Raw genomic sequence first — 21,928 nt, forward strand, 5'->3', positions numbered from 1 at the left:
ATCTGGCATTTCCTGTTTCCTCTCCTCCATATGCCCCCGAGTGGCAACCACACACACATACACCCGTACATACACACAAAATCACACACACAAGGACACCTACTCATTCTCTTAAACATCTGTGCACATTCAAAGTTATTTTATAACAGCAATGAACCCAACAAACAGTCCAACAGGTAGACCTCTGTTCCACACTCAAATGTTTCCATTGGACTGTAAAGTCTTCCAGCTGGTATGGACTTGGTAGAAAGACGGGGGAAAGACAGGAGGGAGGGAAATGGAAGAAAATGAGAAAAGAGTAAAAAAGAAAATAGAAGCGAAGAGAGAAATGAAAAAGATGATGACAGACTGAGAGGAAGAAAATCTGGCAGGTGGGGGAAAGAGTCAGAAGAAGAGGGACAAATTCTGCATCTCACAATGCTGGAGACACTTTCCATCCTGTGGATGCAGTGCAGGGCTTAAAGGCTGTGTGAGACTGCATACGTGTGTCCAAAGCCATTGGCAAGATGGGGGACAGAATGGTGCCGTATGGTTTTCATAACACACTCTGAGGGTTTTCAATACCAACCCTGCTCCCCACCTCCCAAGCCCCACTAACCCATCATCCCCTCAACTATTCCCTCATAGTCTCACATACTTTACCAGCCCCCTCTGCTTTTTCCTCTACGTAGCCTCTCCGCCTTTACACCCCAACCCCCCACCCCCATCTTTCTCTTCTCCTAAGGTTCTCTCAGAACTTTGCAGAGGCTTGAAAGCCTGAGCAGGATCAGATGCAGTGCAGGATTTCTGTCCCAGAAATTCACCTAAATTCATACAAGGATCAACTTTATCTATTTTGGACTTAGCTCAAGGATAGATGGACCCATTCAATCATTTTTTTTAAATTCTGGACTCTACTGGTAACTCACTGGACTGTTTTTTGGACTCTACTGGACTAAATTGGACATTCTGGGGTTAATTCTATTGGACTTTCAGTTCAATCTATTTTGTAGTAAGCTCTTATAAAATCTGAGGCAGCAGGATTGGCAGTTTGAATGGATTTATTTTACACTGCAGTTCCTTAATTTTTGAAGAATCTGCCCATCCCAGATAAAATAAGGCAAAGAAAAATAGCTTCAAATAGCTCCTTTAGACCAAATTATGTATTTATTTCTTTTAAAAAAAGTTAAGTCTGGAGTGGAAAGTGGTAATTTGTAAAACTAACAATAGAAGCTCAGTTTGGCTCAGGTGAGTTTCAATAACAGGGCAGAAAAGAAACCAGCTGCATTACTGGAGTATTTATTTTGACAGTAAGGTTGGCTGTCTCATTTAGATGTTGGTGTAGTTTAAACTTCATGTCTTGGAGGATGCAAACAATCATCAGAAGCAGCAGCAGTTGCAGCAGGATGAGTCTTCTGTGCGTGCTGTGGCTGCTGACGGTCTGTCTGGCTCCTGGAAGCCGAGCTCAGAGGCTGAGGGAAGCAGAGAGGGAGAAGCCAGCAGAGAAAGTTCCGCTTATGGAGAGCGATGGAGTCTGTTACCAAGAAGGATGTTACGCTGTCTTCCTCCAGAAGAAGACGTTCAGGGAGGCTGGGCGCAGCTGCCGGGAGCGCGGAGGGACCTTGGCGACGATTTATAACCAAGAAGCTGCGGCTGTCGTCCACGAGCTGCTGTCAGCCATCGAGACACAGGGATCTGAGTCAAAGCTTTACCTCTGGATTGGGTTGCACAGACCTCCACGTCAGTGTTCATCCACCCGACCGCTCAGAGGATTCGTCTGGGTCACAGGCAAAGTCTCATCTTTTTTGAAATTTGAGCTTTCGCTCTTTATAACATTGACATCCATTCACCATTTTAATAGTGTTTGAATAGACTTTGATGTTGATATGTTTAGGTTTTTTTTTAATTATAACCTACAGGTGTCACGCTATATGTTCCTCTATAATCTCTCTGTCAGACTTTGATACCTCGGCCAGTCTGGCTGGACGGTATTTAGATGAACTACTTTTGTTTCACAGACACAGCTGGTGCAGTAGACAATGTGGAATCCATTTTTTTGACCTCACTGCTACCCCTCAGTCTGATTTAGTCATTATGGAAACCTCACCCACTTAAAAAACAAACGCTTTTTATCATCACTCAAAGTGTCTGCTTTGTTCTTCTGTTGCAAATCAAATCCAAAGAGAAATGCAACCGTTTTTATTATTCTTCAGTCATAATTTAAAGGACAAAGCCATGTTTGCTCTCTTTTCCATATAGTGGTAACTAGATACTAAGACTTCACCCCCGTTAAGGTAACTGCAGATGCAGACTTTTCTGCCTAGTTTGTTGCAAACAGTTTATTTACTGTGGAGGAACTGGCCATGAATGTTGTAAATGTACATATGTGTGCACTCAGATGTTTCCATATGATACAGTTAACCTTGGATTCAGTGTTTACGGTTGTGCTAGGTTGTACCACTGCAGCACATTCCTGAGAGAGTAAACAAACTCCTTAAATATATATTGCAGGCATTTCTGCAGCCTGCTTGTTAACAGAACAGCTTAGAGGCAAACCTCCCCATCATTTTGTTGGGCCCACCCCCCACCTCCACTCTTGTGGGGGGTAGAATACAACATTATTTTGCTGTGGCGTTGTTGTTTTTTTAAGTGCCTGTGAGTCAGACTTTGTTTTGACTTTGGCGACTCCTAGGGGCAAATTTAAAACACACAAACACACACACATATACACATTTGAATGCAATTAATGACTGCACAGAACATTTTCCAAATATGACAATATCAGCACATGTAGACTGTAAATATGGGATCTTTATTTATGATAAAGGTCATCCTTTAAATGTGTCAAGTAGCTCTCAAAACTCAAATACACAGTAAACTTGCATATTTTATTTTATTTTTTTAATCTTTGTCTTTGTGTTTTACAACAGGAGACCAGAATGTCCAGTTCACCGACTGGCTCAAAGAATACTCCCCATCAACTTGTGGAGTCTATCGCTGCGTTTCCATGATTGTTCACACATCTGAGAGCGGGCGTGAGAGCGAAGAAAACTTCCAGTGGCTTGACGGCTCCTGCTCGGTTCCACTGAATGGCTATGTTTGCCAGTACAACTACAAAGGCATGTGCCCACCTCTTGAAGATGAGGGTAGAGGTCCACCTGTTTACACCACCCCATTTTACCTTGTCAGCAGTCTGCTGACTCATGTGCCATTTGGGTCTGTGGCCACCGTGCAATGCCCTGCAGACGGCGCAAATCCAGATCCTACTGAGATGACCGCTCTGTGCATCCAGAGAGACGACGAAACAGTGGGCTGGTCCACCGATTCTCCACTTTGTCCACCCATTGAGGAACCACAGAGCCAAGACTGGTGTAGCAAGAACCACGGATGTGAGCAGCACTGCCAGAACACAGACACAGATTACTACTGTTACTGCTCTGAGGGCTTCACAGTAGATAAGGATGGATACAGCTGCAAGCCTGACACGCTGAGCCAAACCAACCCACCTGAGCTATCTGACTCTGCAGGTCCCACCGACTTGCCTCACATCAACCCGGCCTGTGTGGAGATGGGGTGTGAGTATAACTGCATGGAGACCCAACGGGGTCTTCGGTGCACATGCCCCCCAGGCTATCAAATGGCTCCAGATGGCCGCAGGTGTTCCGATGTAGATGAATGTCAGCAAGGACCGTGTCCCCAGCTCTGTGTCAACATCCCAGGTACCTTCCACTGCACCTGCCTTTCAGGGTATCAGCCAGACGACGAGGGCGAGTGTGTGGATGTGGATGAATGCCTCGATGATGGCAGCTGTGAGGGTGTGTGTGAAAACACAGTGGGGTCCTTCAGGTGCGTGTGTGGTGCTGGCTATGAGGTGGGCAGCGAAGGAGAGTGTGTAGATATAGATGAGTGTGCAAGGGGGTCGTCCTGCCAACAGCACTGTCTCAACCTCATCGGAGATTACGAGTGTTTCTGCGACAATGGCTACGACCTGCAGTTAGACAGACACACCTGCCAGCCTTCGCTTGAAGACGAAGAGTATTCTACTCTGACCCCCGACCCGGGTAACTCTGTTCATGTAGCCATCTTTGACCATGATATTCCCTGGTCCTCTTCATTCACTCCTGACCCAAACTTTGAAGTTGACACCAACTTTGATGCTGACTGGGTGACAGAGGCCCCTGAAGGACTTCCCCCCGATGGGTCTCACAGGTCAGGAAATCACCTAAACCAGTGGGACACCCTGTCACCCAGGGGATATCAGACATCCCCGTCCCCGACGCAAAAAGGCAACATAGACAATGAAATTAATAATGGCGTGGATGCTGATGCAGGAAGTAGAGACTCTGGTCCAGGTGTGGCAGAGGACACTGCAAATGGTTCAAATTCAGAGGAAGCTAACATGGATGGTGCAGAAGAAGCTAGCGTCAAAGCTACGGTAGAAGCAGAGTCTGCTGAAGGTCAACGGAAGCACGACAAGAGCTGGCTGCTCGTGGCCCTCCTGGTGCCCCTGTGTGTGTTCCTGGTAGTAATGCTAGCTCTGGGGATTGTTTACTGCACCAGCTGTGCTGTGGACAAGAGCCTTCGCTTTTCAGACTGCTATCGCTGGATACTCCCCACAACACCTCCTGAGAGGAGGGAAGTGAAAACCCAAGCATGAAACCAAAAATAATCAAACACGCACGGATGTCCTTAAAATGCAAATGTCTGTTAAGATTTGTCTAAAACTGCTATCCACTCATCAAGAAAACTTTTCATTTTTGTCCTCTTGCACAGCTTTTGTAAATAATGTAGTCTGCCATCATTTTTTGTTTTGTTTTGTTTTTGTTTGTTTGTTTTTTTAGAATTCAATAAAAACCTTTAAAACTGAAAAAACTTTGTGTGCTTTGTGTTGGTTTAAATGAAGATGAAAGGAAAGAATGTGTGGTTGTGGTTTTATAGCTCTGTGTGCTAAGCAGCTGAAAGACTGCTGATTTTTCCTAAGCCAAATTTTCAATATCAGGGCCAGAAATGAGGAGGAGGAGATGGTGTAGGGCTGTCAGGAAGGGCAGGAGGCGCTGTTGAGTGATAGCCCAACGAGTTTGTAGGATTCTGACCCTTCGATGTTCCGGTTGTGCGACTGAATAACTCATGTTTAGCAGCATTAAGGGAGAATGTATCAGGGACGAACAATGTTCAAAATTTTTCGTGCTTGTAAAATGAGACCGACGAGGATGGGATTCGAACCCACGCGTGCAGAGCACAATGGATTAGCAGTCCATCGCCTTAACCACTCGGCCACCTCGTCATGTGCTCTACCTTTTCGAAGACTTTGGTACATATACACACTTATCTGACTGCTATAGTCTCTGTTTCTTGTTAGCATTTCCTGAACCTTCCTACTGTGGTTAACGGCGGTGTTCTTCAAACTTAATCTTGTTCAAATTCACAATGTGAAACGCGTTAAAAAGCTCGGCATAGCTGCTCAGTGATTGGCTAAAGTTTCCATCGGCCACGATATACAACCTCTGATTGGCTGAGGGCTGATTCTCTCGTTGAATGAATATAGGAAGTGTGCAGCGTGAGACTGCAATTTGACATTCGCTCAGCGCTATAACGGAATCAAGGTAACGAGTTTTTGAGTTGACTTTTACCTTTATTTATATTTATCTCACTTGTGTATCAGTTAGCAGACAGTCATACCGATTAATGACTTGCACATTTTGTGATTAATTATTTTGTTTACAGAAGTCGCCGAGTCTTTATTAAATGCAGCCGTCTTAGCATGCACTCAGGAAGCTAACGTTATTCAGTTAGCTGTAGCCTCTGTATTCATACTTAATTCAGATACGTACTATCGTTGTGTTGGTTTTAAAAGAGACACAATCAGGATTTATTTTCGTGTGTAGACTCTTCATATCAGTTACTGTAGTTTTTTGGGGGGGAAAGTGAAACGGAAAATAAAACAGGCTCGAGTAATATTAACTGATTTTGAATCTGTGCCACGGTCCTGCAAGTCAAGGTTCACTGGACGATCAGCGCCTGTTGTCACAAAAGCTTCTCTCTTTACTGCTTCTCCGAAATATATTTATATGAACTATAACCACACTTCAATTCATGTAATTCCAGTTTCTTTGTACGCTTGTGCTTACAATGTCAATAAAGCTTATCTTATCTTAATTTACTTGCCACTGCACTATGCTCTATTTTAACCACTACAGCTCCCAATTGAAGTATATTAAAAAAAATATGTAAACAGGGCAATCTATTAAAGAATTAGTGTTAATTTCTAAGAATCATTAAAAACTTATTTGGGAACTAAAATCATTAGGTGAAGTCCTTTTGTGTTTTATTGCAAACTGAAAATCTGAGTATATTAGGGTACCAAGAGAGCAACTATAGTACTAGATAAGAATTCAGGAGTGGCAGACAAGAATGTGAGGGTGGTGAAGGACATGAGGTAAGTGAGGTGTGGTAGGGGTGACAGATGATTTTAAGGTGGGGGTAGAATTACATCAGAGATCTGAGCCCTTTCTTATTTGCAGCATTGATGGACAGGCTGACAGATGAGATCAGATGGGAGTCTCCAGCTTTGGGGGCTGCAGTGAGAATATAGAGCAGGTGGAAGTATGTTCTGGAGACAAGAGTAATGAAAGTCTTTGAAGCAAGACAAGAATACATGTGTGTGTGAATAAGAAGGAAGCACTTTTAACAGTGAAGATGCATGAAGTAGAGGCAGTAAAGATGTTAAAGGGACGAACTGTGCACAAGAGGGGTCAAGAAGCAAGTGCAGGCAGGGTTGAGCTTGGAGTGGTGGAGATGAGTGCCTGGAATAATTTGTGACAAAAGGATAGCAGCAAAACTGAAAGGGAAGATGTGCAAGAGTGAGACCTGGTATGTTTTTTTTTTTTTAAGCCTGTCCGGTCTGGCAGCTTTTGCAATTACATTTATGATCTAAATATACTGTTGTGACAAACATGTTTGCTTGAGGAGCTCTGTAGACTCTCTATAGCAGGGTTGGGGAACTCCAGGCCTCAAGGGCCTGTGTCGTGCTGTGTTAGATAGGACCCTGGGTCAACACACCTGAGTCAAATGATTAGTTCATTACCAGGCCTCTGGAGAACTTCAAGGCATGTTGAGGAGGTAATTTAGCCATTTAAATCAGCTGTGTTGGATCAAGGCCTGGAGTTCCCCCACCCCGGCTCTATAGGCTGCTTGTTCATTTTTCTTCTTCCTTTATCTATTTATTAATTATTATTATTAATACTATTATTTTTCACAGCAGTTCCAAAATATATCAATGTCAGAGCTAACAGGTAGGGGAAAAGACGGAAAGAAAAAAGAGAGGGGGAGAAAATAAGAGAACTAAAGAGGTGACAGAGCACATGTAGAAAAGCACAGTGGGTTGCTCAAATGTGCACGCGTGTCATGATAATGTACTTGATAATGATGGCAAGAAACTGCAATAACGCAACCAACAAGCCAAAGAGAAGTTTTTGGGGGCCTGAAGACCCAAGGCTACAGATCTCAATGGCAACCATGTGCCCTCTGCATTGAAAGAGAAACGTTCGGTGTATGTGTTGGTGTGTGAGCGTATGATGTGTAAAAAGAGGAGTGTGAGTGAAAATCAGATGGATATTAAAATGGAAGGGGACACACAGACATCAGTTTTACATAAAGACACACACCCATCCCCTTTGTCTCCCCCCCTTTCCACACCTATCCACCACCCCACCCTCACCTCTCAGGATGGATAAGTTCAGAAATGAGCTAACAGTCACCAGTTAGGAGACAAAGTTAGAGAGACAAGGCTGAGATGTTTCGGACATGCGCAGAGGAGGGATAGTGGATATAATGGACAAAGGATGTTGAATATGGAGCTGCAAAGGGAGGAGAAAAAGAAGACAACAACAGAAGAAGTAAAAGGATTGGTGTGGTAGAGGAGGATGCTAGATATTAGGTGAGATGACCTGGTGACCCCTAAAGGGACCAACCAAAAGAGGAAGGACAAGAAGCTGGCAAACCCAACTCTTAAAAAGACTCTTAAAATAATTATACATAGAAGTCATTCTAGTATCTGTAGGACTGTTGCAAGTAAATATCAGTGTGTTTGTATCGTACACAAGCTGTTCTACGCTGCATGTCCTGCCTGACAGAGACAGGTGTGCAAATACCCACGGTTTAAACAAAAAAAAAAAAGAAGAAAGTTGTAGGTTCTAACTTGAAGCACCACTTATCTTGCTGTCCCACATTTCCTCCTAACATGTTCCCCACTTTCCTTTCCTGCTATTTTAATACAGCACGAGTGTAACGTTCAGACTCAAGATGGTGGACTCCCAGTACTACCTCCCAAATGACATTGGAATCTCCGCACTCGACTGCAGCGAGGCCTTTCGTTTGCTTTCACCTCAGGAGAAGATGTATGCCCACTACCTGTCACGCGCATCTTGGTATGTTACTAATGCAAAAATGTGAGAATGTCAACACTCTGAAATTACATGTTTCACCTTCTTGAAACAACAAAAGACTTCAGGTTATTTAAAATTTGCCGTCCTGCTGGTTTTAAAAATAACAAATGTAAATACATCTGTTTGAACGTTTGTCTTAGGTATGGCGGTCTGGTAGTACTGCTGCAGACGTCCCCCGAGTCTGCAAACATCTTTGTCTTGCTGCAGAGAATCTTCAGGAAGCAGACGCCTGCACAGCTGGAACAGGTCGCCACAGCAGCTGGGCTCAGCTCTGAGGAGTATCAGGTACACGGCCTCGCCGTCTCTCTGCCGTTTCATTTCTTTCTAAAACAAGCTTTCATCCACAAACGGCTGCAGCCATATAAAAATGTTTCTTCGATGTTTTCTCGTTTATGATATTCAGGCCTTTCTGGTGTATGCAGCAGGTCTGTATGCAAACATGGGCAACTACAAGTCTTTTGGAGACACAAAGTTCATCCCAAATCTGCCTAAGGTAAAACAGGCCTGCAGTAAGAGTTGTCAATCTAGTTTAGATACTTTTTAACCAGATTATAGGTTGAGGACAACTGTAAAAGCAGCTTCGTAGAGTGTAAACACGAAGCTAACAAAATGTAACTTTAGAAACCTGAAAGATATCAGTGGTGTTCAGAACAAGTGTGCCTGATATAGTGTAATCTGATGTGTTTATCTGTCTGCATCTGTGGCATGTACACTAGGACAAGCTGAAAGCGCTGGTTTGGGCCAGCCAGGCCTTTCAGGAGCAGCCGGCTGAGATGGAGGCTCTGTGGGACAGCTGCTCCTGTCTCCTCTACTCGCTGGAAAACAGACAGAAACAGCTGGGGCTGGGCGACAAGGTGGGATCTTTTAATCATTTAAAGCCAAGTGCAGGCTGGCTGGTTAACAATTTTGATTAAATAGCCAGTGGTTTTCATAGATGGGAGAAATGTGACAAATGGTTTTGGCCTCAGCTGCAAAAGTTTCGTTCTCTTTGGTTTTATTTTGACTTCTTCTTCTTTCCCCCCCCTTAATTCTGAGATTTTATCTGCTTTTTAGGAAAGCAGTAAATATGCTTGTTCCCTGTGAGAGGATGCATGGCTCATTGACTCAATTTGTTTTTGTTTGCTTCAGGGAATTACCACCTATTTCTCAGGAAACTGCTGCCTGGAGGATGCTGAGCTGGCTCAGAAGTTCCTCGACTCAAAAGTAAGCAAATTCACATCTAAAATAAATATTTTATTGTTTCTTTTATCTCTTTTAATCTCCTTCTTATGATAAATGTGTTTTTAATCTGCCTTTGAGTCTTACTCAGTTTATTCTTGTCGCTTGTTTCTAGAAACTGTCTGCCTACAACACGCGTCTGTTTAAGAAGGAAGACGGAGGGAAAGCCTGCTATGAGGTCCGCTTGGCTTCAGCTGTGCAAAAAGGTCAAACTGCAGTTAAAAAAGCCAAAACAAAATGGCATGCAAAAAGTATTTCAATATATATTAATGAAAATAAATAAATAATTGGTTCACAGACTGCGCAGTGGATGGGGAGTGCGAGTCCTGCTGTGGCAGCTTCAGCTTTGAAGACAAAGAATTCACTGTGAAGAGGGGAGACTATAGCCGTGTCATGGAAAAAGTCTGCTATTATCTTGAAAAAGCACGGGTGAGACGGCTAAGAATGCAGTGGAGCTTACATGAATACCAGTTTTATCATTTAAATCTAAAACATAAAGTTGGGTTAGTAAAATATCAGTAATTGTCTTTACGAGAAGATTGAGTGAACCAAAAAATGTTTCTGTCAGAGTTCTAGTTACAAAATAAGTTTTGTTTCGTTCATCATCATTTATTTATATAGCACTTTAAAAACACACCTGGTAAACCAAAGTGTTGTACAATACAAATATAAATATAGTAATAAAATAGCAGAAACCAGACGTAGCAATAAAATTAATAAAAATGTCAGTTACCCACAGAGTTAAAAGCCAGGGAATAAAAATAGGTTTTTAATAAGGACTTAAAAACTGGCACTGATGTAGTTGTCTAATATGGAGAGGAAGATTATTCCAAAGCATCGGCGCTGCAACAGAGAACGCTCGGTCTCCTCTAAGTTTCAGCCGTGACTTTGGGACCGAAAGCAACAACTGCTCAGCTGACCGAAGGGAACGAATGGGGACATGGGGCTTCATTAGTCAGACAAATAAACAGGTGCCAGACCATTTAGAGATTTAAAAACCAATAAAAGGACTTTAAAACGGATCCTAAATTCAATTAGAAGCCACTGTAGAGAGGCCAAAATCGGAGTGATGTGGTCAAATTTCCTTCTGCCAGTTAAAGGTTGTACCGCAGCATTTTGCACTAGTTGCAAGTGTGACAAAGTGCCCTGCCCAACCCCTGTTAAAAGAGAATTTGTTTGTGAATGTCTTGCAGGCCTATGCTGCCAATGAGAACCAGAGGAAGATGCTTGAAGAGTACACACGCAGCTTCACCTTAGGCTCCATTGACGCACATAAAGAGGGTTCGCGCTACTGGATTAAAGACAAGGGGCCAATTGTGGAGAGGTGAGTCCACTAATCAGCAGCACAGTACGTTTATGAGATCCCGATGAATTTTAGAGAGGGACTATTTTAGCACCGTTTAAATTCTGCTGCTCAGTGAAATTGATTTATTACATTTCCTGCCTATTTACTTCCCCTTAAAACTCATTCTGACCTTTGCACTGTGAATGAATACCGCTCTTCACTCTACTCCTTATTATCCCTTCATTTCCTCCCCGGTCTTGCTTCCTCTCAGTTATATAGGTTTCATCGAGAGCTACAGAGACCCATTTGGCTCCAGAGGAGAGTTTGAAGGTAAGTGCCAAGCTGATGAAGAAGAGCGATACTGTCATGACTATTGCTGTGCAAGCTGTGATCTTATGGGTCTCTTCGGGTTTTATTTCCTGCTGGTTGGCTGAGCTTACTTAAGTAGATGGACTTAGCATCTCCCCTGGATACATTTCTGTGTTTTGCCCCATTAGTAATTGCAGCCTGTGGTCTTTAAATGAACACGCATTGTAAAGGACGTTGTTTAGTACTACTGTTGAAATGCTGGATCTAATTTGGGCAACATATGTCCAAGTGTCCATGAATCCTTATCAGTGTGAGACTGATAAGGATTTTTTTTTTCTCTCCCAACCTACTCTTGGCTCTGTGTGATGTCAGTGAGAGTGGCGATCCCTTATATGGTTATTTCAGGCACATGCCGATCAGCAAAAATTTGTGTTAAAGGGAGGGGGAAGGGAGCTAAAAAAGCTTGTTTGAAACGGTGGAAAATCTGAGTGTGTGCACCAAGGGACGGATGAATAACAATTTAAGCTGTGAGTCATGCAAAACTACTCCAGTAGAGTCGAAAAATAAAAATACAGACCTGGAAATGAGCATTAAAAAATTACGTGGTGGATTTGATTTCCTAAGTTTATTGCGTCATGCTGTTTTAGGTTTTGTGGCCGTTGTGAACAAGGCGATGAGTGAGCGTTTCGCCGAACTGGTGAGTTCAGCAGAAGTCTTGCTTCCTGAGTTGCCTTGGCCGCAGGAGTTTGAGAAGGATACGTTCCTTAAACCGGACTTCACCTCACTGGACGTTCTCACCTTCGCTGGGAGTGGAATACCAGCTGGCATCAACATCCCCAACTGTACGTGCGCAGAAATCTCTGACACTGTCAAACAGCTGAGTCCAGCTTGATTACAGCATTGAGCTTGTTTGTTTGTTTGTTTGTTTGTTTGTTTGTTTGTATATAGACGATGACATCAGACAGACAGAGGGCTTTAAAAACGTGTCGCTTGGTAACGTGCTGGCTGTAGCCTATGCAACGCAAAAGGAAAAACTGACCTTCCTGGAGGAGGGTGACAAGGTATTTTACACATTTTTCTGATTCTCTTAAACACCATCTCTGTTTTCCATTCACACACCTGTGTAATAATACATTCTCCTGATCCTTCTGTTTTCTCCAGGATTTGTTTATCAAATGGAAGGGCCCGTCGTTCGAAGTGCAGGTTGGACTTCACGAGCTTCTGGGTCACGGGAGCGGAAAGCTGTTTGTCCAGGTCTGTTTACTTCCTGTGGTGTGTTAAGAGCAGCAGATATAGCCCGTTCCTCTTTGTAAAATGTTTCATTTAATGATTTTTTTTTTTTTCTGGACAATTTAAAAAAATCACTGAATAAATCTAGTTTGTGTGTCCTCAATCTCCATCCATAGGATGACATGGGCAAGTTTAACTTTGACCAAAGTAAGGTGATCAACCCAGAGACCGGTGAACCGGTGAGTTTGTTTTTGTGTGCACCTTTCTGTTTGGTTTTAAAATCTAATGGCCATTTTCATGCTTTAGTTTTCAGTTGCTGAATAAAAGAGAGACTTAATGTGTGAACATGCGTTTCAGGTGTCCAGCTGGTATCGGGGCAGCGAGACCTGGGACAGTAAGTTCTCCACGATTGCTTCTTCTTATGAAGAATGCCGCGCTGAGTGTGTCGGACTCTATTTGTGCCTCAACAAACAAGTGCTCAGGTATGTCCTGCACACTGTATCTTGTAATAAATATGTATTATATATGTTAAACTAACTTACACATCCCACCTTAACCAAAAAGTTTTCTTATTGGCATCTACAGGTAACAATCACTCCCAGCAGTGAAATTCTTAGGCTCAGCATCTCCTCAATATTTCATGTAGAGAAGCAAATATTGCACATAAAGTAAAAATAAAAAGGAGATCAAATAAACTGTATAAATAAGAAAATAAAAGTCACATTTGGATTCAAAAGTCTCCCTCAAATTTCCATAAACTGACAGATTTTTGCAGCTGGAAAAATATTTGTGGGATCCAAGAATCTTTTGGGAACAAAAACAAAGGCTTTCAATCTATTTAAATATGTAATGAATATTAAAAAAAACAAACTCCAGAGCCAAGTGAAATAGTGCCCACTTTATTTGGATGTTTGGAAACTTTAAGCAGCTCTTCAGTCCACTTTTACAGTTATTTTTCAGTCTTACTCCAGTTTTTGGACATGGATGGTTTTTTTTGTTAAATATATAAAAGTGGGTTGGAGGTAGTGGTCATTATGTATGTCCAAGAGTGTGGCTGATTCTCTGTGGGGTCGGTGCGTTTACATCCATGTGTTTCTCTGCCAGTATTTTTGGCCATGAGGGTCAGGATGCAGATGATGTGGTGTACATAAACTGGCTCAGCATGGTGAGAGCGGGACTGCTGGGCCTGGAGTTCTACACACCTGAGAGCAAGCGCTGGAGACAGGTAATGTGTCTGCTCACTGAGCAGTTTTCCTCTTACTAGTGGCCTCTTTTCACTTCTTCTTCAAAGTTGCAAAGTATTAGCTGAACAGTTTCTACAATCAAGCATACAGAACGTTGACTATGTGTTTCTTACAGCCTCAGCTCGATACGTCTGTGTCATTTTTATAAATAAGTTGATGGTAAATTTCAGTTTGTTTGTTAGACAGTACGTCAACTATATGTGGCGTTATGTGTTTGTGTCAGGCTCACATGCAGGCTCGATTCGTCATCCTACGCGTGCTGCTGGAGGCTGGAGAGGGCCTGGTGGGCCTGGAGGAAGTAACGGGAGAAGATGGCAAGCCCGATGCACAAATTACACTGGACCGAAGCAAGATCCCCACCGTGGGCAAGAACGCCATCCATAGGTTCCTTTGTAAACTGCAGGTAATCGATACTTCTCCAATCAATGGATGCAAAATAGAATAATTCACTAGAATCGATTTGACAGCTACATGCACCACTAAATTAAGCAGCAACAATTTTGATTAGCAGTTGAGTGTTTTATGTTTAAAAATATATATATTAAAACTTAATTGGGTGCACCATGGCAAATGTGAATTTGTGTATTATTTACTTTTGCAGTAACTTATAGTTAGGATTTTAGTTTGAGGGTTGAACAAAACAATGAAATGAGTCAAGCTTTTGTAACCTGTTTTGCAACTAGATTGATCCAAACTTTCCACCTAAGTTTACTCTAAGCCATCATCTAAGCTTTATTGTCGTCTTTCTGTTGATTTCATTCAGTATGCTGTTAAGCTGAATCCACAGTTTGTAAACTGATTTGTAGGTCTTTAAGTCGACGGCAGACGTGGAAGGAGGCAGGGCTTTCTATGACAAGTACTCCACTGTAAGCGACACTGGCGCTCACAACTTTTTGCGCCTGCGCGAGACGGTGCTGCTGAGGAAGGAGGCTCGCAAGATGTTTGTTCAAGCCAACACAAGAATCAGCGGTATGGAAATGACTCTGTTTTAACAGGGTGCTGTCTGATTTATTTATTTATGTTTGATAACCGGTCTAGCTGTTTTCACTTCTATAAAACTATTCATAAGCATGTGATGATTAGGGTTGGGATCGGGGGAAACGAAACGACAATTTGCATGGTAAGGTGTCAATTTTAAAACACTATTGGAATACTGCAAACAAGAGGGCTCAGAATGTGATTCTTTTGGACATTCTGTTACCAATTGCAACTGATCGCAAGGCAATTGCACAGGTTGGCTGATAGAAGGCAAGTGTTCTGCAAACATTCGCAGTCTGACTTGGACTGATTTATCAGACACAGGTTGAATACATTTGGCAGCTTATCTCCCCTTTCAATTACAGACTGATAGATGGTCTTATGGTGACAGTCAATCTCATTTTGCAGCAAAAAACTTGTGATATAAACTTATCTGGTTGGATAAAACATATTGACTTGATTGAGTTCAATGTCTACATTATTTTCAGTTGAAAAAAGGAGAAATCATAATGTATGTGATTTTACAGATCCTAAAATGTTAAATCTGATTAATATAGTGTTGTGAGGTAATGAATGGAAAGGATGATTACGCTTCTCTATATCCAAGTTTTATTTGGAAGCTTCCAAAAATACCTTTTTGGAGTTTGCTTAAAGACTACGTGTCAAATCTGTAATGGCACTGCTTCATCCTCGCATAGAAATATTAACAATTGTACAAATATACCTCTCTGACCTGTCTTATGGTCGGAGGGTAAGATGGCGGCGCCATTGCGTGCAATAGGTCGGCAGCCTTATGAAATGTCCCCTTGTGGGACTAATAAAGGTATGGCATAAATGGCATTAAAAATATATTAACTGTTCAACTTGTTGTGACAGACAACAGTTATACAAGCATACAAACAAGTGAATTAGCTCTGTTCTGCCAGAGTTAATCATTCAGTCTGTGTGTGTTTGATTTCCAGGGGATAGTGTTGAGCTGGTGGAATACGAAGGCAGCGCAGCAGGTTTGATTCGTTCCTTTACCGAGCGCTTCCAAGACGATGCAGAGCAGCTGGAGTCCGGCCTGCTGGAGCTGAGCAAACAAGACGCTCCCTGCTGGTGTTGATATGTGGAGGGAGGGAGAATCTGCTTTGCAATTTCCAAAAAGTACCAACAGAAATCAGATTTTTCTTCTTTTTTTTCTTTCTTTGCAACTGTATGCAATAGCAGAATGATTCTTTCTTACATCCAATAAAGCCATAGAACCAGAGCAGCCACAACTTTTCAAGCACCAACTGATTCTTAAGCACTCTGGTTCCGTGTCACGTCTGTTTCTGATGACAATTGTCAGACACGGTGTGAGTGAGATGATTATTAATAGCTCATCACTCTTGCAGATGTCTTTGGCAAACACTTTTCTAATGAAGTAAGAACTAAACCAATGTAACCCTGACACTTAAAAACAGTTAAAGCATTGAAAAGATGCTTTTACAAATCTTTATGGTAACTCAAAGTGATTGAAGTGAATACTTTTTTACAGTCAACTCATGGCTACAGATTTTACAGTCTTCACAGCTGGTCCTTTTTAGTTTTATGCCCATTTCGGTGTTAATGACTTGAGAGGTTTAGGACTGTTAACTAGCTCCAGTGACAACTTAATGTTGACTGTAAGGCAAAGTAATACTTCATGGGGTTTTTTTTTGCCCAGTTTGGTATTAAGGCATATTGGATTAGTGTTATTCCTCTTTCTGGTGAGTTGGACTAGTAAGTATTTTTGATGTTGAATCTGAACAAATAAAAAAAAAAAAAAATCAATTTGATAAGATCTGGGTGGTATTTTTTCTTTCCTTCCAGAATCATAGCAGGTTTCATTTTCATAAACTCACTTTTACTACACGTTAACAATAAAGAGTCACCCTGAAGAAACTACTGGCATTCTGAAGTAATCCCAGGGATTAGTAATTAAAAGGCAGTTTAAGCTGTTTGCTCGTTAGATGCTTTTGTACCATCGCCCTGTTTGTCGGATGTATCAGGAGTAGGGGTGGGTTTTAATAATCAATTCATTGATTAAAATCAATTCTGGCTTGGATAACGTGATATCATTCATTAAAATCCTGAATCGATTTTTTTATATAAATGTATTTTGCCCAAAATTCCAGAATCTCAGGTGAAACCTCACAAAATTTCAACCACCACCAAACATCTAAAACAGTAAATGAGAGCAGGTACACGGCTTCTGTACAAAGACGTAAACACAAAGCGCGGACCCGCCGACGGATCAGAATCGGTGAGATGTCGCCTTTCTCACCGACGGCACGGACACGGTCGAGGCTGAAAGCCAACAGCTCGCTGCTTCTGATGTTTCGGCGGGTCCGCGCTTTGTGTTTACGCCCTTTTTGCGCTGATTCTAAAGCTGTTAGTTTGATCTCTCTCCAAACAATATTGACCGAACCAGCAGCAAAAGAAGATCCAAACTACGCTTTATATAAACATCGTCATGAATTCCCTCTGACTTTTGCTGTTTTGCTTCCACCACGATAAAAATCACACTTCATGCACAGCTCTCTCTCTCTCTCTTTCTCAGTGTACTTCAAGAACAGTTTCCCGTCTATCCCCGAAATCTGTTTTCTGCATTATTCGCTTGCTTGTTACGCACAAGTCTACCGTTGTTTACAGCGCTGTCGGCCGATGTTTTTTTTTTTTTTTTCCCCTTTTACTTACTTCCGAAAAGAAAACCTAACTTCTGAACAAATTTAAACTTTTTAAAATTATACAAAATGCAAAATGCCGTGTCTCTAATAAAACCGCTGTAACTTTAGAGGTAATGTTCATATGTTGATTAATGGTTTTTTTGTTTTTGATGTACTGTGGAATATTTTTATAAAATCCCAGGCCAGGAAAATCACCTTCATGTTTTTCTGTGTTTTATCTTCAGCTACTTTGACACAAAGGCCTCTGCTGTGACGCTCACACCTTTTGATAAAGTCTGGAAAGTGTCAGCTTCCCTTTTAATAGATACAAAAATATGTCAATGTACTGATCTGAATTATAATATTTCTGACTGTCTGAGGCAAAATTTCCCAGATTCAAATTGAATTGAATTGAATCGAATCGTGGATCGAATCGATTCTAAACATCAGTGACGATACCCAGCCCTAATCAGGAGTTTCTGCTGTTTCTTCAGTACTGCAGCTCTCCCTATCGTTTACAGAAGCAGCATTCGTTTGTAACACCAAGTCAACCTTTTCCATCTTTTTGTGCTGATCTTTGTATTCTCCATCCTTGTTTTCGATCACTTGTGCTTCCTCCTTCTCTTCAGCTTCACTGTCTGATCTCAACTGATCCGGTGTTGAAGGAGTGGAGTATGTATCGCTGGCCAGCTCTATCAACGGAGAGAAGGGTTGGGAGATGAAGGGAGAGAGAGAGTAGGGGACCTTAGGAGAAAGAGATGGGGACTGATAAGGCGAATGGGAGGGAGAAAGGCTGGGTGAGTCATTAGGGGAGAGAGAAATGTGCATCTTGGGAGATACAGATGGGGACTGATAAGGGGAAAGAGAGGGAGAAGCACTGGGAGAGTCACGAGGAGAGAGGGATTGAAAAATTTTGGGGAAAAGAGGAGGTGGCTTAGACGACAGTGAGGCACAATTGGGGAAACTGATTATTGGACAGGGTTTCATGTAGTCTGAGTCAGCTGGGAGATGCTCCTTTATTGCTGGTGGCTGGGCAGTAGCCTCCTCTTCTTTCACTCCCTCTTTACTTTGGCGTGCTTCCATCTGCTGCTCCTGCATCCCTGGCTGGATCTGAGGAATTGCTGATGAAGGCTGCGGTTGACCACCGCTGGGATCGTTTTGCGTCACCGGCTGGGTATGGCCGTCTTGAGCAGTTTGGCCTTTTCTCAGCTCGAGTGTTTCCTGTCCGCTCTTCTGGGCTTTACACCTCCCCTTGGTTTTTGGCATTAAAGGTGGCGGAGGTGGTGGAGCAAGCGGGGGCGACAGCATGGTCGATGTCTCTGTTGAAACCCGGACTTTGAGGCTGTGCTTGAACATGCGCCGTCTGGATAAAGTGCTCTGAGACTGCAGGAAAAGAGGGTTGATGAAACAGAGAGCGCCCAGCCCAGAGCCACAGTCCAGCTCTAAGGGACTACGCGTGGTGATCGGGCAAAACTCGTGGAACAAGGTGGAATTTAGAGACGATTTCTGGGCGGCAGCATCTGAGTCAGGTGCAGATTTATGCTGGTTGTCTGAGTCTGGCTGTGGAGCTGAGTCAGACGGAGCTGGAGAGCTTGACTGCAGTGCAGACTTAGGCAGGGCGGAGGTTGCAACATCTCGCTTCTTCTCCTTAGCTTTTCGGGGCTTAGGTGTCTCCCGTGGCCCACGGACATTTAGGTGGGAATTCCAAAACTCTACACAACAAAAAAATGTTTTGGTTATTTTAATAAGTTCATCATAACCAAATTTTACTGTGATTCTAATGCGAACAGTGATTTATTGAGTAAAGTTTACATTTTATAAGCTGCATAAATTCAACATCATTGTGACAGTAATTTACTATTGATTTATTTATTTTTTATTAAATTCACATTTTATACATAAAAGAATTAAGTAAGCAGAGGACAGAAAAGATGCACCTACACACAAACTTCCCCCAGTGGCTGCTTGCTAACCTGCGGCTGAGACATAATTAATGATGTGCTTAAATAAATCCTGGAAGATCAAAGTATTTGAAGTTGAGCATGCTTACAAAATCTTCTATTGGGGGAAAAAAATGAAATGACCAACCTATTCCCATGTGTGAGATAGACTCGAGCTCTTTGTGCGATGATGCCCTCGCTATTGCGTCAGGAAGCTCCAGAGGGAATGGTAGCACATCTCTGAAAAGAAACATGCGCCGCAGAGATTAAAAAGATCTGCATTAGTTCTTGCACATAAACAGATATTGGAATGGATTCACGTGGAAAAAGAGGAAGAAGTGATGACAACGTAATAGGACTTGAGCAAGGTTAAAGAATCAAAATTATACCAAAGAACCACTAAGGAAACTGAGAATGAGGAAGGCAACATTTTACCTGCTAACACAGTAAAAGGAAATTAGTCTTGGAAGGTCTGGAAAGCTGATGGCTGAAGTCTCCAGAGACAGAGCTGCGGATGAAGAAAATTCAAATGTCAGGGATGTTTAGTGCGAGGGAACGCTGGCTGGTATTAATAATACAGCTTATCTGAGGAATTATTGAGTAGAATATTGGGTCTTTGGCCTGGAGTTTTACTTTAAAAGAAGACAATGAAAGGCATCTTTGCTTTTATCTGAATTCTAGTATTTATGTGTAAGTACTGTGTAATAGTACAGAAATGATAGTGTGTAGTTGTAGATTTAAAGCTGTCTGATATTTAATTACAGCATCTTCAGAATGAAAAGATTTTAAAGCTAGGTTAAATAAGACTCATAGAATTGCTGACAACACTGCACTCATCATGGTCTGTGTGCGTGTATTTTTTAATTTTTATTTGTTGCAATAAATAAAGTAAAAACAAGCAAATGGTGTATATAATACCTAGCCAAAAGAATATAATTAAAGAAAATGCAGATTTACATTTATATCCAGCACACGAGTACGGTGTTGTTGCTTCTCCTTGTTAAATGAGAAATTAACTGTGATTAACCACTTTTTTTTTTTTTTTGCTCAATGTTACAAGCCACTCCCAGGCATGATTACTGCCCGACCTGCTGGATCAGGAAATAAATTAAATCGAACCTGTCTGACAAAGTGATGTGGGCTGAAAGATCTCAAAAAGCAACAGATCATGCCATGATATAAAGACACTCAAGAAAAGCTGAGAAACAAAGTCACTGACTTCTATCAGCGACTTTGTTTGGTGCTTTGAGACTCCACCAAACCACAGTGAGAGCCATTATCCACATATGGAGTAAACAGTGGTGAACCTTCCCAGGAGTGGCCAGCTGACTAAAATTACTCCAAGAGCACATCGACGACTCATCCAAGAGGTCACAAAAGAACAACATCTACAGACCTGCAGGCGTCACTTGCCTCAGTGTTCATGATTCATCAATAAGAAAGTGACTGGGCAAAAATGTCATACGATGGCAGACCATTCAAACTTGAAAACTCTAATATGGCTGAATCCAAACACTTCCTTCCCATCTTTGATGCCTTAATTAATGAAATTATCTAATCAAAAACTGCATTTTGTATTTACTTTGTCTAATATTAACATTTGCTCGATGATCTAACATAAGTATGGCACATATGCAACAAGAATAAAAGAAATAAGGAAGAAGCTAAATAACTTTTTCACAGCACTCTATTAAACGTTAAGATGCTTTCCTAAAATGTGAGTGGACTCTTCCAAAGACTACCAAGTGTTGAGGTAATGCTCTTACTGCCTTGCTCCTCTCTGATACCAAACTGCTGAACAAACGATGGCACGCTGTCATCCGTCAAACGCACACAGAGCACGTTTCTTTGGGACGTGCGAGACTTTCGCACCAGGAACGTCTGCAAGACAACACAAGTGATTACTGAACGCAACTGGGAGTGCATAAGAAAAGGTAGGAGAGGAAATGTGGATGTGTGTTATGTCTGTGTCTCAGACCCCGGGAGGTTCCCTCTGCAGTATGTGCAGTGCTGTGGCTGGGTTGATTGATAGCTGAAGCCAGACGGGCACTGTAAGCAGGAGACGATCCAGTACACTGATGTTTTTCAGGGAACCCTGACCCCTCAGCTTGCGCTCCGATACTTGGGTGGGCTCTGGGAAATCGTACAGGGGTTCTTCTTGCTGTGCCATCTAAACACATATGCATACAACAACATAGTTAATGTGCTCCAAATCTCCATGCAGTCTCATAATGCTACACGTGGTTATGGCATCCTTCTGGATCCCAGTAATGACAGAAAGACGGGTGAGACTGCTGCACACAAACAGAGACACACACTTGTACCATAAATCTGACTGGATTGGACCGGCAAGTCCAGACTTGGTAAAGCACAGCAGCTCAGACAGAGCTTAAATAAAATAGCAACCTATGGTGAAGATCTTTAAATTACAGACACACCGACAGCAAACACAAACGTCACAACAGTCATTAGATGTTAAGTAAAAAAGGAGCAAATGTCAAACTGACACACTTATCCTTCTTAATACGAACGCATCAATGGGCTGAATCTGACCGCAGCCTATACATGTCAACTTCTGTCTGGACCCGCACGAAGTACATTCCTCTAAAACTTGCACATTTCCTCCGCAAAC

At 42.2% G+C, this 21,928-nt stretch overlaps 3 protein-coding genes and 1 non-coding gene across 4 annotated transcripts; 2 read left to right on the top strand and 2 right to left on the bottom strand.

Annotated features, from left to right (window-relative positions):
• The first annotated feature begins 1,250 nt into the window (after positions 1-1,250).
• LOC146624447 (uncharacterized) lies at positions 1,251-4,770 on the top strand. Its single transcript, XM_085363933.1, has 2 exons — positions 1,251-1,767; positions 2,910-4,770. The coding sequence occupies exons 1-2, from the start codon at positions 1,335-1,337 to the stop codon at positions 4,634-4,636; spliced, it is 2,160 nt and encodes a 719-aa protein (XP_085220059.1). The 5' UTR covers positions 1,251-1,334; the 3' UTR covers positions 4,637-4,770.
• A 411-nt stretch (positions 4,771-5,181) lies between these two features.
• trnas-gcu (transfer RNA serine (anticodon GCU)) lies at positions 5,182-5,263 on the bottom strand. The gene has a single exon. It is a non-coding gene; the product is annotated as a tRNA-Ser (tRNA).
• Positions 5,264-5,534: 271 nt separating this feature from the next.
• dpp3 (dipeptidyl-peptidase 3) lies at positions 5,535-16,451 on the top strand. The gene is made up of 19 exons (XM_085363934.1): positions 5,535-5,582; positions 8,256-8,405; positions 8,564-8,708; positions 8,827-8,916; positions 9,140-9,277; positions 9,552-9,626; positions 9,757-9,847; positions 9,940-10,070; positions 10,835-10,965; positions 11,198-11,256; positions 11,883-12,077; positions 12,184-12,296; positions 12,397-12,489; positions 12,642-12,704; positions 12,823-12,947; positions 13,570-13,690; positions 13,933-14,112; positions 14,516-14,678; positions 15,650-16,451. Exons 2-19 carry the CDS (start codon positions 8,281-8,283, stop codon positions 15,790-15,792), a joined length of 2,181 nt encoding a protein of 726 aa, XP_085220060.1. The 5' UTR covers positions 5,535-5,582; positions 8,256-8,280; the 3' UTR covers positions 15,793-16,451.
• A 1,370-nt stretch (positions 16,452-17,821) lies between these two features.
• On the bottom strand, positions 17,822-21,466 carry LOC146624450 (uncharacterized). The gene is made up of 5 exons (XM_085363445.1): positions 21,275-21,466; positions 21,063-21,177; positions 19,732-19,804; positions 19,445-19,536; positions 17,822-19,068 (listed from the first exon to the last, which is right to left on the bottom strand). Exons 1-5 carry the CDS (start codon positions 21,464-21,466, stop codon positions 17,822-17,824), a joined length of 1,719 nt encoding a protein of 572 aa, XP_085219571.1.
• Between the last annotated feature and the right edge of the window lie 462 nt (positions 21,467-21,928).

The sequence above is a fragment of the Diplotaxodon limnothrissa genome, linkage group LG10, assembly GCF_057381915.1.
Source record: "Diplotaxodon limnothrissa isolate DT_005_m linkage group LG10, D_limnothrissa_male_GT1.1, whole genome shotgun sequence".
In the NCBI taxonomy this organism is placed as follows: domain Eukaryota; kingdom Metazoa; phylum Chordata; class Actinopteri; order Cichliformes; family Cichlidae; genus Diplotaxodon; species Diplotaxodon limnothrissa.